At 41.3% G+C, this 15,822-nt stretch overlaps 1 protein-coding gene across 1 annotated transcript in view; it reads left to right on the forward strand.

The window, feature by feature from the left end:
• CTTNBP2 (cortactin binding protein 2) overlaps window positions 1-15,822 on the forward strand; it is a 182,187-nt gene that overhangs the window by 100,015 nt on the left and 66,350 nt on the right. The window contains 1 exon segment of the mRNA XM_045000591.1: window positions 13,014-13,164. Coding sequence (XP_044856526.1) covers window positions 13,014-13,164 — 151 coding nt within the window.

The raw sequence follows: 15,822 nt of genomic DNA on the forward strand, positions 1-15,822 counted from the left end.
ACTGTGGTCCATCTAGCCCAGTATCCTGTTTTCTGACAGTGGCCAATATCAGATGCTTCAGATGGAATGAAAAGAACAGGGCAATTATCAAATCCATCCCCTACATCCAGCATTTGGCAGTCAGAGGGTTAGGGACACCCAGAGCATGGGGTTGCATCCCTGACCATCTTGGCTAGTAGCCATTGATGGACCTATCCTCCATGAACTTATCTAATTCTTTTTTGAACTTGGTTATACTTTTGGCCTTCACAACATACCCTGGCAGAGAGTTTCACAGGTTGACCGTGCATTGTGTGAAGAAATACTTCCTTATGTTTGTTTTAAACCTGCTGCCTATTAATTTGTTGGGTGACCCTTGATTCTTGTGTTATGTGAAGGGGTAGTAACACTTATTTATTCACTTTCTCTGTACCATTCATGATTTTATAGACCTCTATTATATCCCTCCCTACTTGTCTCTTTTCCAAGCTGAAGAGTCCCAGTCTTTTAAATCTCTCCTAATATGGGAGCAGTTCCATACCCCTAATCATTTTTGTTGCCCTTCTCTGTACTTTTTCCAATTCTAATGTATCATTTTTAGCTAGAACTGCATACAGTATTCAAGGCGTGGGTGTACCGTTGATTTATATAGTGGCATTATGGTATTTACTGTCTTTTATTATCTATCCCTTTCCTAATGGTTCCTGACATTCCGTTAGCTTTTTTGACTGCCACTGCACATTGATCAGATGTTTTCAGAGAACTATCCACAATGACTCCAAGATCTTGTTCTTGAGTGGTGATAGCTGAGTTAGACCCCATCATTTTGAATGTGTAGTTGAAATTGTTTTCCAATGTGCATTACTTTGCATTTATAAACATTTGAATTTTCATCTGCCATTTTGTTATCCAGTCACCCAGTTTTGTGAGATTCCTTTGTAATTCTTTTGCACTTAGCTTTGGACTTAATTATCTTGAGTCATTTTGTATCATCTGCAAACTTTGCCACCTTACTGTTTACCTCTTTTTCCAGATCATTTATGAATATGTTGAACAGCACTGGTCCCAATACAGACCTTGTGGGACCCCGCTATTTACATCTCTCTGTTCTGAAAACTGACCATTTATTCCTACTCTTTGTTTTCTATCTTTTAACCATGATCCATGAGAGGACCTTTCTTTCTTATCCCATGACTGCTTACTTTGCTTTAGAGCCTTTGGTGAGGGACCTTGTCAAAGATTTTCTGAATGTGCAAGTACACTATATCCACTGTATCACGCTTGTCCACATGTTTGTTGACCCCCTCAAAGAATTGTAATAGATTGGTGAGGCATGATTTCCCTTTACAAAAGCTGTTTTGACTTCCCCAACACATCATGTTCACCTCTGTCTCTGATAATTCTGTTCTTTTCTATAGTTTCAACCAATTTGCCTGGTACCGAAGTCAGGCTTCTTGGCCTATAATTGCCAGCATTGCCTCTGGAACTTTTTTTAAAAATCAATGTTACATTAGCTATCCGCCAGTCATCTGGTACAGAGGCTGATTTAAGCGATAGGTTACATGTCAGTTAGTAGTTTTGCAATTTCATATCTGAATTCCTTCAGAACTCTTGGGTGAATATCATCTGGTCCTGGTGACTTATTACTGTTTAATTTATCGATTTGTTCTAAAACCACTTCTGTCGACACCTGAAACTTGGACAGTTCCTCAGAATTGTCATCTGAAAAGAATGACTCCGATGTGAGAATCTCTCTCTCGCATCCTGTGCAATGAAAACCAGTGCAAAAAATTAATTTAGCTTCCCCACTGTAGAAGGGATGTGGACAAATTGTAGAAAGTCCAGCAGAGGGCAATGAAAATGATTAGGGGGATGGGCACATGACTTATGAGGAGAGCCTGAGGGAACTGGGCTTATTTAGTCTGCAGAAGAGAAGCGTGTGGGGGGATTTGATAGCAGCCTTCAACTACCTGAAGTGGGGTTCCAAAGAGGATGGAGCTAGGCTGTTCTCAGTGGTGGCAGATGACAGAACAAGGAGCAATGGTCTCAAGTTGCAGTGGGGGAGGTCTAGGTTGGACATTAGGAAAAACTGTTTGACTAGGAAGTGGACGAAGCACTGGAATGGATTACCTAGGGAGGTGGTGGAGTCTTGGAGGTTTTAAGGCCCTGCTTGACAAGCCCTGGCTGGGATGATTTAGTTGGGGTTGGTCCTGCTTTTGAGCAGGAGGTTGGACTAGATGAGACCTCCTGAGGTCTCTTCCTACCATAATCTTTTATGATTCTATGATTCTCTGCAATTGCCTCGAGTGCTCCTTTAGCATTTCAATCGTCTGGTGGTCGCAACAATTATTTGGCAGGGTTCTGATATACTTGTGTCTTTTGCTAGTTGCTCTTCAAATTCTTTTTTGGCCTGCCTAATTATACTTCAAGTGGTTGCAGATGTATATTCCACTCAGGTGTGTGAGCGCCTAGCACACAGAAGCTGGAGAACTTTGCCTAGCAGTATCCGTTGTGATGACACAAACACCCTTTGGTCCTTGTAGCCTCTCTAATGTCTATTTAAGGGCGCCACCTCCCCGACTCCCCCTCAGCTCCTTCTCAGTGCCTTAGGCTTGAGTCAGAGCATTCTGTGTGGTATTTACCTCATGCTTTTTGTTGTTAACTAGATTTTTCTCAGTATTTTGGTATATTAGTAATTATAGCAGGGGTCGGCAACCTTTCAGAAGTGGTGTGCCGAGTCTTCATTTATTCACTCTTATTTAAGGTTTCACTTGCCAGTAATATATTTTAATATTTTCAGGAGGTCTCTTTCTATAAGTCTATAATATATAACTAAACTATTGTTGTATGTAAAGTAAATAAGGTCTTTAAAATGTTTAAGAAGCTTCATTTAAAATTAAATTAAAATGCAGAGCCCGCCAGATCGGTGGCCAGGACCCAGACAGTGTGAGTGCCATTGAAAATCAGCTCGTGTGCTGCCTTTGGACTGTCCCAATATTTAGGCCTTTGTCCCTCAGTACTCCGTTGTTTTTTTTTTTGTTGTTTTTTTCCTCCGCTGGCGACCCCTCCCGCATGTGTCCTGATATTTTCTTCCTCTCATCTGGTCACCCTAAAGAGTATTCAAGTGGTTACACCTGAAGCAGTACCTGATGGAGCAACCCATGAGACCCACGTCCGTGCTGGGATCAGATTGTCCAGTCGCTCAGAGACCTTCAGTACCACCACGAGGCTCGGACTCTTTTCCTAGGAGAATAGACCATTCTCCTTCTTCTTCTCCCCCAAAAAAGAGGACTCATAAAGCTGACCTCATTTACTCCAAGACATGGGAGATTCTTCATTCCCTTCAAAAAGGAGTGCTGGTAGGAACTGGAATTCCTCAAGTACTCAGGTTAGAGCAGGGCTCTGTACCCACTCTCCAGTTCAAAGGCAAATCATTCAGGCAGAATGCCATTGACTTTGATATCTTCTATGGGGTGTCCATTTAATCCAGTACCAACAACATCGGTCTCTGCACTGAACATATCAACACCACTGGCTTGTGAAGCATCTGCAGATTTACTTTTCCTCTCTTTGCCAGACTTGCCTGTGATATAGGAGCCCTCAGCTGTAGTGGTGTCTTCTGAAATCTCTGGACCATCTGGGTTGATTACCTCACAATACAGGCTGTTGCAGGCACTGCTTAAAAATCAGATTGTGGAGACAATACCGGCACCAAAGGCCATTTTGTTGGTGCAAATTCCATCTTTGGCCCTGGAGACAATGTCTGTTTCTACAGGTTGAGTACAGGCCAGAGCTACAAATGCAGTACCGGCCTCTACTTTGATACCAATGTCTATTCCAGTACTGAGTGTTAGGGCTGTCTCTGTGACACTGCTGATATTGAAGGCTCCAACTGCTGTCTTTTTTGATGTGGCCAGTGTACTGGGCTTCCAATGAGTTAAGATGTGTTATGGTTCTGTGATGCTAGCAGACCAGGTGCCAGCTCATGCCAAGGCCGCTAGGCCCCAACTGAACACTGACGAATACATAACTGGAAACCAGTCAGGCTCACCTGTATATTAGTATTGTTAAAATAGGTATTTTATTTATAAAAATGTGTTTAATATTTATATGTTATGAAATGCTTGTAAGATGCTGCGTGTATTAATCTCACTTAACTTCTGTACCCCATGTTATATAGTTACACTGAGGACAGGTCTACACTACAAACTTGCAGTGGAGCAGCTGCACTAATGCAACTGCACTGCTATAGTGCTTCTGGTGAAGAATCTGGTTTAGATTCACTAAACTAGGGGTTCTCAAACTGGGGGTTGGGACGGTTATTACATGAGGGGGTCACGAGCTGTCAGCCTTCACCCCAAACCCCACTTTGCCTCCAGCATTTATAATGGTGTTAAATATATAAAGAAGTGTTTTTAATTTATTAGGGGGTGGGTCACACTCAGAGGCTTGCTATGTGAAAGAGATCACCAGTAAAAAAAGTTTGAGAGCCACTGCTCTATACCGACGAGAGAGAGCTCCCCATCAGTTTAATAATTCCACCTCCATGAGAGGCGTTAGCTGTGTCTGTGGGAGAAGTTCTCCCACCAACATAGCTCTTAGGCTGGTATAACTACATCACTCAGGAGTGTGGATTATTCATATCCCTGATTGATGTGGTTATACTGAAGTAATTCTGTAGTGTAGCCAGGGCTAAGTTTTTACGTTGTAAACTTCTGTAACTGTGTAACTTGCCAAACAGAAAAGAAGCTTTAATTAATGTAAAGGCTGGCTTCCTACAGAAGATGCTAGGCCTGCACACAAGAAGGCTCATTGAAACCAAATGAGCCATTGTGAAACATCAAAGGGCAAAGACTTTGTTGATTGCTCGCCTCACACCCATGAAGAGGAAATGTGCACAAGGATTCGTCTCACTGGCTTGAACTCAGGGGGGAGGGAATAAAAATCTCTGATCAGAAGAAACTGGATTTCTCTATACTGGTTCAACTCCGAGGGGCAATGATTTTTAAGCATAAACAAGGGATTTCTAACTGTTTGGCCTGGGTCAGCCCCTAAAGGATTTAGAATTTAATATATTATAGCAGCTTCTATTACCTTTTGGAACCTAAGGTTGTAACTAATTTGTGTGTGTATGTTTACCTGCTTTGATCTTGTAAATAACTCTCATTTCTTTTTCTTCTTTAATAAATATTTAGTTAATTTATTATAGGATTGGTTACAAGTATTGTCTTTGATCTAGGATCTAAGGTGCAGTTGACCTGGAGTAAGTGACTGGTTCTTTGGGATTGGGAGTAACCTGAATATTGTGTTTTTTTGGTGTAAGGAAACATCTATCACAAAGGCAAGCTTACCTGGGTGGCAAGATAGATTGGAGTACCCAAGGGGGCTGTCTATGACTCCATATTAAGGCTGTTATAGTGCTTGAGGATTCACACTTGATACTTGGTTGGTGAAATCTAAGTATAGAACTCACAACCACTTTGGGGTTTGTGCCCTGCATCTTCACATTCTTCCCTGAGGTTGGTACTCATGTTCCTGAGCCACTCCAGACTGTTTACCCCGCTCCTCCAGATGTGGCTCCTCTGTTTTTATCAGATTATTTGGAGAGTTTCTCCTGTTGAAGTCATCTTCCACTTCCTATTCTTCATCTAGACACCGAGCCCAAAAGCGCTTTAGATCTTTAGGAGATCACCATTGGCACTGGAATTGGTACCATTCTCATACCAGAGATAGGGTTTTGTGGCCCGGTTCCTACAGGCAGTCAATGTCATATCCCTTTCCTCAGTGGCATTCATGGAATCCTTGGGAGGTCCCTTGATCTTCAGGGTCTTGATCCTTGGTTCACTCCAAGGTACAGTCATCAGACTTTCCTGCTGTCTTGCCTCCTGACCCAAGTAATCTAGAGACCATATGGAGGTTTTCTCTCTGAGCTGGTTCAGTCTAAGCCTTTATTGCAGGAGCAAGTAAGAATCATAGAAGATCCCATTAGCCTTGATTTCCTTTTCCTCTTCATCATCTTCATCGGACAATTCCACTATATCAGATTCCTCTTCTTCTGTGCCTGTGGATTTTAAATAATGTCAAGATCTCTATGGCGAATGGCTACAGCTTTGGGAAGGCAGAGTATGTTTGGGAGAATACCCATTAACCAGTAGGTGTACTCCAGTCTTCAGCTCCAGGGAGGGCAGCTCTCCCTATAAATGAAGGACTTTTGGAACCTGCAAAGACTTTGTGGCATATCCCAGCTTCCTTACTACCCATAGGGAAGTCCACTGATTTAAGTTGGAACTGAAAGACATAGTGTCTTAAAATTGGATTTAATGGGAAGAAAAATTTATTCAACCTCGTCTTTACTAATGTGCATTGCCATTCAGCAGGTTCTATTGTCAAAATATGATTTTGTGAATTGTGAATATGACAGAATTTTCAGATAAGCTGCCAGAATCCTCCAAGAGAGATTCAAGCTTTCATTGCAGAGGGCCGATTAGTGGCCAGGATGTCATTACAATCAGCACTGAATGTAGCAGACACCTCCTCTAGGATTATGACCTCACCTATAACAATGAGAAGAGCTTTGCAGTTACAGAATTCTGGCATAAGCCCTGAAGTCCAGCAAAGTATAGAAGACTTACCATTTGATAGTAAATTTTTATTTTAAGAGAAAACTGATCAGACATAATTTTTTTTAAAGACTCTTGAACTACTTTACATTCAGTGGAAGTTTATACCCCAGTGATAAGGAGGTGTCACCGTCGGGGTCAACAAGAACAGCAGCAACAATACTGACTCTATTCCCAGCATTATTTTCGGCAGTTGGCTTATCCAGCTAGACCACAGGACTTGTCCAGGAAGAGACATTAATCTCAAAGGAAAAAGCCTACTTCCAACCAGCCAGCCCATCTGCCATCTGCTTTGGACAAACAGTCAATTTAACTCTCCTAACAAGGACAGTATCCCAATGAGCTGGGAGCACACACAGTCAAGTGAAATACATGTCGACACCCATGTCTTGAAGAACTGTGGCCGTACAGGTAAGTAACTGTTTTTGTTTTCGTTTGGTTTTTTACTGTTGTCAAATCATTCTTTTAGCTCTTTCCTGAGCCTTTTCCAGTCAGAACTGGAAACAATATTCTAGTAATGGTCTTACTAATACTGTATACAGAGTTAATATCACCTTCCTACTCCAATTTGATATTCCTCTTCTTTTATAGCCAAGGATCAAATTAGCTCTCTTAGCTACCACATCACATTGGGAGCTTAGTTTCAGCTGGGTATCCTCCATGACCCCTATGTTCCTCACAGAGCCACTGCATTCCAGAATATACTCCCTCATGCTGTAAATTTGATATGCCTTCTTTGTAGATGCATGACCTTGCTTTTGGCTGTATTCAAATGCATGTGGTTTAAATGAGCCCAGTTTACTAATTGATCCTAATTGCAGTGTAGAAATGACCTGTCAGTATAATTGAGAAGAGTATAGCCAGTGGAGCACAGGATCTAGTCAAAGTGGTGAATATAGCTGGACCACTTCATAATAATGACCATAATATAATTAAATTTAACATCCTGGTGGCGTGGAAAACACCACAGCAGCCCACCACAGTAGCATTTAATTTCAGAAAGGGGGACTACACAAAAATGAGGAATTTAGTTAAACAGAAATTAAAAGGTACAGTGCCAAAAGTGAAATCCCTGCAAGCTGCATGGAAACATTTTAAATACACCATAATAGAGGCTCAACTTAAATGTGTACCCCAAAATTCATAACAATAGTAAGAGAACCAAAAAAAAGTGCCACTGTGTCTAAACAACATAGTAAAAGAAGCTGTGAGAGGCAAAAAGGCATCCTTTAAAAAGTGGAAGTTAAATCCTAGTGAGGAAAATAGAAAGGAGCATAAACTCTGGCAGGTGAAGTGTAAAAATACAATTAGGAAGGCTAAAAAATAATTTGAAGAACAGCTAGCCAAAGACTCAAAAAGTAATAGCAAATTTTTTTTTAAGTACATCAGAAGCAGGAAACCTGCTAAACAATCAGTGGGGCCACTGGACGATCAAGATGCTAAAGGAACACTCAAGGATGATAAGGCCATTGCAGTGAAACTAAATTAATTATTTGCATCAGTCTTCATGGCTGAGGATGTGAGGGAAATTCCCAAACCTGAGCCATTCTTTTTAGGTGATGAATTTGAGGAACTGTCCTAGATTGAGGTGTCATTAGGGGAGGTTTTGGAACAAATTGATAAATTAAACAGCAATAAGTCACCAGGACCAGATGGTATTCACCCAAGAGTTCTGAAGGAACTCAAATGTGAAATTATAGAACTACTAACTGTAGACTGTAACCTATCATTTAAATCAGCCTCTGTACCAAATGACTGGGGGATAGCTAATGTGACACCAATTTTTAAAAAGGGCTCCAGAGGTGATCCCAGCAATTACAGGCCAGTAAGCCTGACTTCAGTACCAGGCAAACTGGTTGAAACTATATTAAAGAACAGAATTGTCAGACACAAAGATGAACACGATTTGTTTGGGAAAGAGTCAACATGGTTTTTGTAAAGAGAAATCATGCTTCACCAGTCTACTAGAATTCTTTGAGAGGGTCAACAAGCATGTGGACAAGGGGGATCCAGTGGATATAGTGTACTTAGATTTTCAAAAAGCCTTTGGTAAGATCCTTCATCAAAGGCTCGTAAGCAATGTAAGCTGTCATGGGATAAGAGGAAAGATTCTCTCATGGTTTCGTAACTGGTTAAAAGATGGGAAACAAAGGGTAGGAATAAATTGTCAGTTTTCAGAATGGAGACAGGTAAATAGTGGTGTCCCCCAGGGGTCTGTACTGAAACCAATACTATTGAACATATTCATAAACAATCTGGAAAAAGGGGTAAACAGGGAGGTGGCAAAATTTGCAGGGGATACAGAAGTATTCAAGATAATTAAGTCCAAAGCAGACTGCGAAGAGCTACAAAGGGATCTCACAAAACTGGGTGACTGGACAGCAAAATGACAGATGAAATTCAATGTTGATAAATGCAAGATAATGCAGATTGGAAAACATAATTCCAACTATACATATAAAATAAGGGGTCTAAATTAGCTGTTACCACTCAAGAGAGATCTTGGAATCATTGTGGATAGTTTTCTGAAAACATCAACTCAATGTGCAGCAGCAGTCAAAAAGCTAACAGAAAGTTGGGAATCAGTAAGAAATGGATAGATAATAAGACAGGAAATACCATAATGCCTCTATATAAATCCATGGTACACCCACATCTTGAATATTGCATGCAGATGTGGTTGCCCCATCTCGGAAAAGATATATTGGAATTGGAAAAGGTTCAGAAAAGGGCAACAAAAATGATTAGGGATATCATTGGGACTTTTCAGTTTGGAAAAGAAATAACTAAGGATGGATATGATAGAAGTCTATAAAATAATGACGTGTGTGGAGAAAGTAAATAAGGAAGTGTTGTTTACTCCTTCTTGTAACACAAGAACTACGGGTCACCAAATGAAATTAATAGGCTGCAGGTTTAAAACAAACAAAAGGAAGTCAACCTGTGGAACTCTTTGCCAGAGCATGTTGTGAAGGCCAAGACTATAACAGGGTTAAAAAAAGAACTAGATAAATTCATGGAAGATAGGTCCATCAATGGCTATTAGCCAGGGATGGTTTCCCTAGCCTCTGTTTGCCAGAAGCTGGAAATGGGTGATAGGGGTTGGGTCACTTGAGGATTGCCTGTTCTGTTCATTGGCCACTGTAGGAAGACAAGATACTGGGCTAGATGGGCTTCTGGTGTGAACCAGTATGGTCATTCTTATGTTGTTATGGCTTCTGATCCACCATGCTCCATTTTCCACAAGGACAAGGTTCAGCTTAGGCCACACCCTAAGAGCATCTCAAAGGTAGTATCTGATTTTCATATGAATCATGTTCACAGGTATGAGCAAAGGCTGCACACCGTGTATGGGACCGTGGATGGGACACAGCCCTTCCATGTTTCTTCCTAGCTTTTTGTTTCAAATCCAGAGCATGTGAGAGAAGACAACCAGTTACAATACAGAGACTGTTGAAACAGATCACCAGGTGCAGCACTCTTATGCTTCCAAAGGGATAGCACTCCCTGACAGGCTGACTGCACACTCAGCTAGAGCACATTCAGCCTCAACAGCATTTGTGGCACACATCCCTATTATGGACATCTGCAGGGCAACTGTGTGGTCTTCAGTTCATACATTCACCAGACATTATGCACTGACTGCTGCATCAAGGGAAGATGCAAATGTAGGTCCCACAGTTCCTTTTTCTAATGAGAATCCAAGCCCCACGGTCTGGGATAAGAGCTTGGGGGTCACCTACAGTGTGATGGACATATACAAGCACTTGAAGAAGAAATGGTTACTCAGCATCTCATAACCATTGTTCTTTGAGATGTGTTGCATATGTCCACTATACCACCTGTCCTCTCCCCCCAGGGCATCGGAGACTACCATTAGCTTCTGGTGTGAAGGGACTGATGGAGAGGCGAAGCTCCTCCACGAGGAGCTCAAGTGTGGGCAGGGCCGTTAGGGGTACAGCTAGGGAAGTGTTTTTCAAACTGGAGGTTAAGACCCAGAAGGGGGTTGCAAGGCTATTCTGGGAATGGGGGGGAGCTGTCACTATATTGCCATCCTTAATTCCTGGCTGCCTCTAGAGCTGGCAGCTGGAGTGCGGTGGCTACTGGTCAGGTGCCCACCTGCGAGGGCAGCGCCTCCACCAGCAGCAGCCCATAGAAGTAAGGGTGGCATGTGTGTGTGTTTTTCTGGTCATCACAGCCTGAAACATTTTCAAATGGGGGGCCCATCAAAAAAAGAGAACCCTTGCACTGGGGAAAACACTCTAGCACTGGTGCACGGGACACGCACACACCTACAGTTGCAATGGACATATGCAACACATCTTAATGAACAACAGTTACAAGAAGGTGACTTGTTTTTTCCAATGAAAACTTTTTAGTTTTTTTATCAGCTTGGTAACATTTAAGATTATTAAAGCTGGTTCTAAGACAGTGCTCCAGTGTTGGCTTGCAAACACTGCAGAAGAATGTTTGCTTAAAAAAAAATTCCTCTGTAATGTTTTAATGAATGATGGAAGCATTTCTGATGGTTTTAGGTTTTTATAAAAGGCTGATAGTATGCAATCTAAATGTTGGACCAAGTTTATAACCTCACTACATCCCTTTAATCCATTCCACCATCCCTCTTGTTGATCCAGCCTGTCACCTTTAACTGGTCTCCTTCCTTGCCAGACATATTCAGGCTGTGTCCAATTCCTGCAGCTACTTCCTCCATAACATTTTGAAGATTCATCCTTTCATTGCTGTAGAGACAGCCAAAGCTTTCATCCAGGCTGGCATCATCCTCCCATCTTGATTACTGTAATCACCTCCTCTCTGGCCTCCCAAACACCATGTACCTTGTATCCATTAACACACTTGCTAAGATTGTAATTCTTGTCTATCATTTAGAGCATATTAAGCACCTCTTTGAATCCTTCCAATAACTCCTCCTGTTTCACTGCATCAAGTTCAACTTCTTGTCTTCACCTTGTAAGACTCTTCGCACAACTTTGCCCCTCAGGGTAAGATTAAAGCAATTCAGGGTGCTAGTCAACCACAGCATGGGGCCCTCTCCCTACCGTTCCAGAGAGGTAGTGGCCAGGAAGGGCCAGCAGTACCTCCCCTCATTGGGAGTAGCTGAAAGATGGGAGTGGCAGCAGGTGGCCCACATCACTCTTCTCCTCAGACCACAGTGGAGCTGATGTTAGTTGGGTTCCCTCGAAGCTTTTTTTCTTTTGTACAGCCTCAGTTCACACATTTCTTTACAACCATTATGGCGAGAATCTTCATTTTTTAGATGAAAGCTGAGATTCTGATGTAATCAATGGCTCCATGAGTGGAGACCCTAGTTATACAGGCCTGCTGCACCTATAACTTAATCTGAGTACTCCTCTTGTCTTTTCTTTCATTTTATTCTGTCATTTTCAACTTTACCTTCTCAGTCAAAGATTCCAGCCTGCTCTGCCTTCCTGTCAGCTGCACTCTCTTGCATCTCCATGTGTACTTTCATGCATCTCTGACACATGGAACATGTTCCCTGAACTAATCCATAAAACCCTCTCATCAAGACCCAGCTGTACTGCAGTGCCCTTATGAAATAAGCCAATGAATGACAGCTGGGTAGAGGGACATTTGGGAATATGTCTATTTATAATTGCAAGGGGGGAAAAGTGCATACTGTATACAAATTATATGCACAAATATACACACATAATTGTGTCCTCCTCCATCCTCATGTTGCTTGTCTTTGGTCAGAGATTGTGTGTTTGCACAGCACTTATCACAGTGGGACTCCAGTCCTCAACTGGGCCTGTGAAAGCTACAGCAATTTAAATATTGAATAAAAGTATGTTGTTATGAGGAGGCAAGAGTGTGTATGGCTTTTGTGGACAAATCTTTAGTCACCTGAAAAGCAGTCTTTCACAGCTGTTACGTTTCATGGATAGGAGACATCTCTACAGTTCTGACGCTTTAGATGCTGTTTTCTAATGAAAATATTGTAAAGCTTCACAACAAGTTTGTGTTTTCAGTATTTGCTGCTTTGTAGAACTACAAACATAACTGCAGTGAGAGTAATAGAGGGATTGCCAAATATTTAAAGAGAGAGAACTCTGATGTCAGTGGTCAGGAAAAAAACATTCCTTTGTTACTCACACTTGAAGTCTTTTATTCAAACAGCTGTCAACTAAGAAGTTTTTGTCAGCTCTTGTAAAATACAGTTTTTCAGTCTTGCCAGTTTTAAACAGAACTTTAATATACCTACAATAATTTAGGATTGATGTGATTAATTTAACTAAATTAGTCTATGCTAATATATACATCAATACAACATTTAAATATGTTTTTTAAATGTGCATGTAATGTCACATGGCATTTAAAAAGTCAAGTACAGGAATCTTTTATTGTGTTGTCACCTGATGTTTCCATTCATAGGTGTGCAGAATTATTAATTATGCATCAGGCTGACGTTAACCATGCTGCTGAAAGAGGACAGACGCCTTTGTACCTAGCCTGTGGAAATGGAAATAATGAATGTATCAAACTTTTGCTTGAAGCTGGAGCAGATCGAAGTGTAAAAACCAGTGTAAGTTAAAAGAATTTCTAAAATCACAGTGTGAACTGCACAGCTGCAAAAATCAGAATTCCTTGCACTGTAATTTTTAACTCTTTAATGATGTAATATTCAGTGTGTTTTGGAATTAGTAAAAAGCTTTGATTTTAATATTGCTGTGTCTCATTGTAAAATGTTTTCTATTTGTTTAGGTTGCATAGTTTCCCTAAAAACTTATAAATCTCTTAGCTTTCCTCTCAGCCTCAGTTTTAAAATGCAACATTTTGTATACCATGTTCCTGTGTAGGACAGCAGAGGTAGAATCGATCTGCTTCACTGTCAACTCTCATGGTATGCAGTGTTGTTGTCTTGGAGTCATCGTGGATAGTTCTCTGAAGATGTCCACGCAGTGTGCAGAGGCAGTGAAAAAAGCAAACAGGATGTTAGGAATCATTAAAAAGGGGATAGAGAATAAGACTGAGAATATATTATTGCCCTTATATAAATCAATGGTACACCCACATCTTGAATACTGTGTACAGATGTGGTCTCCTCATCTCAAAAAAGATATACTGGCACTAGAAAAGGTTCAGAAAAGGGCAACTAAAATGATTAGGGGTTTGGAGAGGGTCCCATATGAGGAAAGATTAAAGAGGCTAGGACTCTTCAGCTTGGAAAAGAGGAGACTAAAGGGGGATATGATAGAGGTATATAAAATCATGAGTGATGTGGAGAAGGTGGAGAAGGAAAAGTTATTTACTTATTCCCATAATACAAGAACTAGGGGTCACCAAATGAACTTAATAGGCAGCAGGTTTAAAACAAATAAAAGGAAGTTCTTCACGCAGCGCACAGTCAACTTGTGGAACTCCTTACCTGAGAAGGTTGTAAAGGCTAGGACTATAACAGCGTTTAAAAGAGAACTGGATAAATTCATGGTGGTTAAGTCCATAAATGGCTATTAACCAGGATGGGTAAGGAATGGTGTCCCTAGCCTCTGTTTGTCAGAGGATGGAGATGGATGGCAGGAGAGAGATCACTTGATCATTGCCTGTTAGGTTCACTCCCTCTGGGGCACCTGGCATTGGCCACTGTCGGTAGAAAGGATACTGGGCTAGATGGACCTTTGGTCTGACCCGGTACGGCCGTTCTTATGTTCTTATGTTGTTGTAGCCTTGCTTCTCCTGGTGACAGTCATGAATGAGGTAGGGATATGTGGTAGCCCCGATACCTCTATAGCTCTGGGACATCTTGTCTAATTGCAGATCAATGTTATCCTTGAAGAAAACATTCTTCAGCAAGGATTGTGAAAGAAATTCTTAGACATTTGTCACAAAGGGAGAGTGAGGAGGATAAAACAAAATGTATGTGTGTGGTGTGGATGGGGAGACAGTAGGTGAGTGTCTTCAAATTTAAAGGTTAGGCATTCCCTTATTCACGTACTTCAGGGCTATTGCTTAAACATTTGACAAGTACACATAATATTGAGACTTTTTATCCCTGAATGTTGTGAGTTTTAGACTCTCCAGAAATATTGTATGAAAGATATTTTGTATGTATTGTAGCCTTTTAAACACATACTGCATGTTAATTAGGTTAAAAGGGGCTGATTTTTGTGTGGAAAATAACCTGAATTCATTTTGAAATTAGAGGAAAAGAGGATATAGAAAACATTATTGAAAAGTTCTTGTCTGGTTGATAAGTTGACTTTTTATACCAAGACATTACAGAAATTGCCACTTACTGATTGCTTCTTTGTTGTAATATTAAGCCACACCTTATGGAAGGTGGTGCTACAAAAGTGCATCACCCTGAGAAGAAGACCTAGGGAGGTACAATAGATAAATTTTTCAAAAGCACTTAAGTCCCATTGAAATTCAGTTATTGGGACTTAAATGCCTTTGTTATTGAGACACTTCCACATTTTTTCCCAGTGGCTCCAGAGTGCTCCCCACTGCCACAGAAGTCTAGCCACTGCACTATCTTTGGAGAAGGCACAGCGTGCTTTTCCCCCACATAGGAACAGACTCCCTGTCTTGTGTCAGGAGGCCAGGTCCATGAATCCATCCTTTCCTACCAGCTTTGAGGAAGATATCATAGACAGAGGAAGAATCCTGAATCAGTCTTTGCTGTTAAAGGAGTGTGAGCACTGCCATTGTGCTCTGCTCTGCTGGGTAATACAGGGGAAATGTTCCTTGTACCTTTCTCCCAACTCTCATTGTGGAGTGCTGGCTGCAGATGACCAATAAATGACTTTAAAATTTAGTGTTTGAGGTCAAGATCTGCGAATACCTTAAACAGTTTCATTTTTTAAAATTGGAAAAACAATCTACTGCAAGACATTTCTCTCACTAAGTGGATTTTCTAAGTGGATCTCTTTGAAAGTAAAATCCAAACCATCAAGCATCCCTGAAATTAAAAAAAATCTTTCCTTAGAGTAGAAAATGTAGTAGCAAAATGATGAAGGGTGGAACCAATATTACAGTGTTGAGTTGTATGAATGTGTGTGTTGATTTTTCCAAACTAAGGAGATTGCAAAACTCAAACCATACATATATGCTGACAAAGGTGCAGGAAGTAGGCCTCGGAGGGTGCTGCAGCACCCCCAGATTTTGCGCCTGGTATCCTGGCTGCTGGCCCCACGCCTCTGCCACCCTGAGTGCTGGCTGCCGGCCCCCCTGCCGGCCCCCT

Source organism: Mauremys mutica, chromosome 1, assembly GCF_020497125.1.
Source record: "Mauremys mutica isolate MM-2020 ecotype Southern chromosome 1, ASM2049712v1, whole genome shotgun sequence".
Classification (NCBI taxonomy): Eukaryota; Metazoa; Chordata; order Testudines; family Geoemydidae; genus Mauremys; species Mauremys mutica.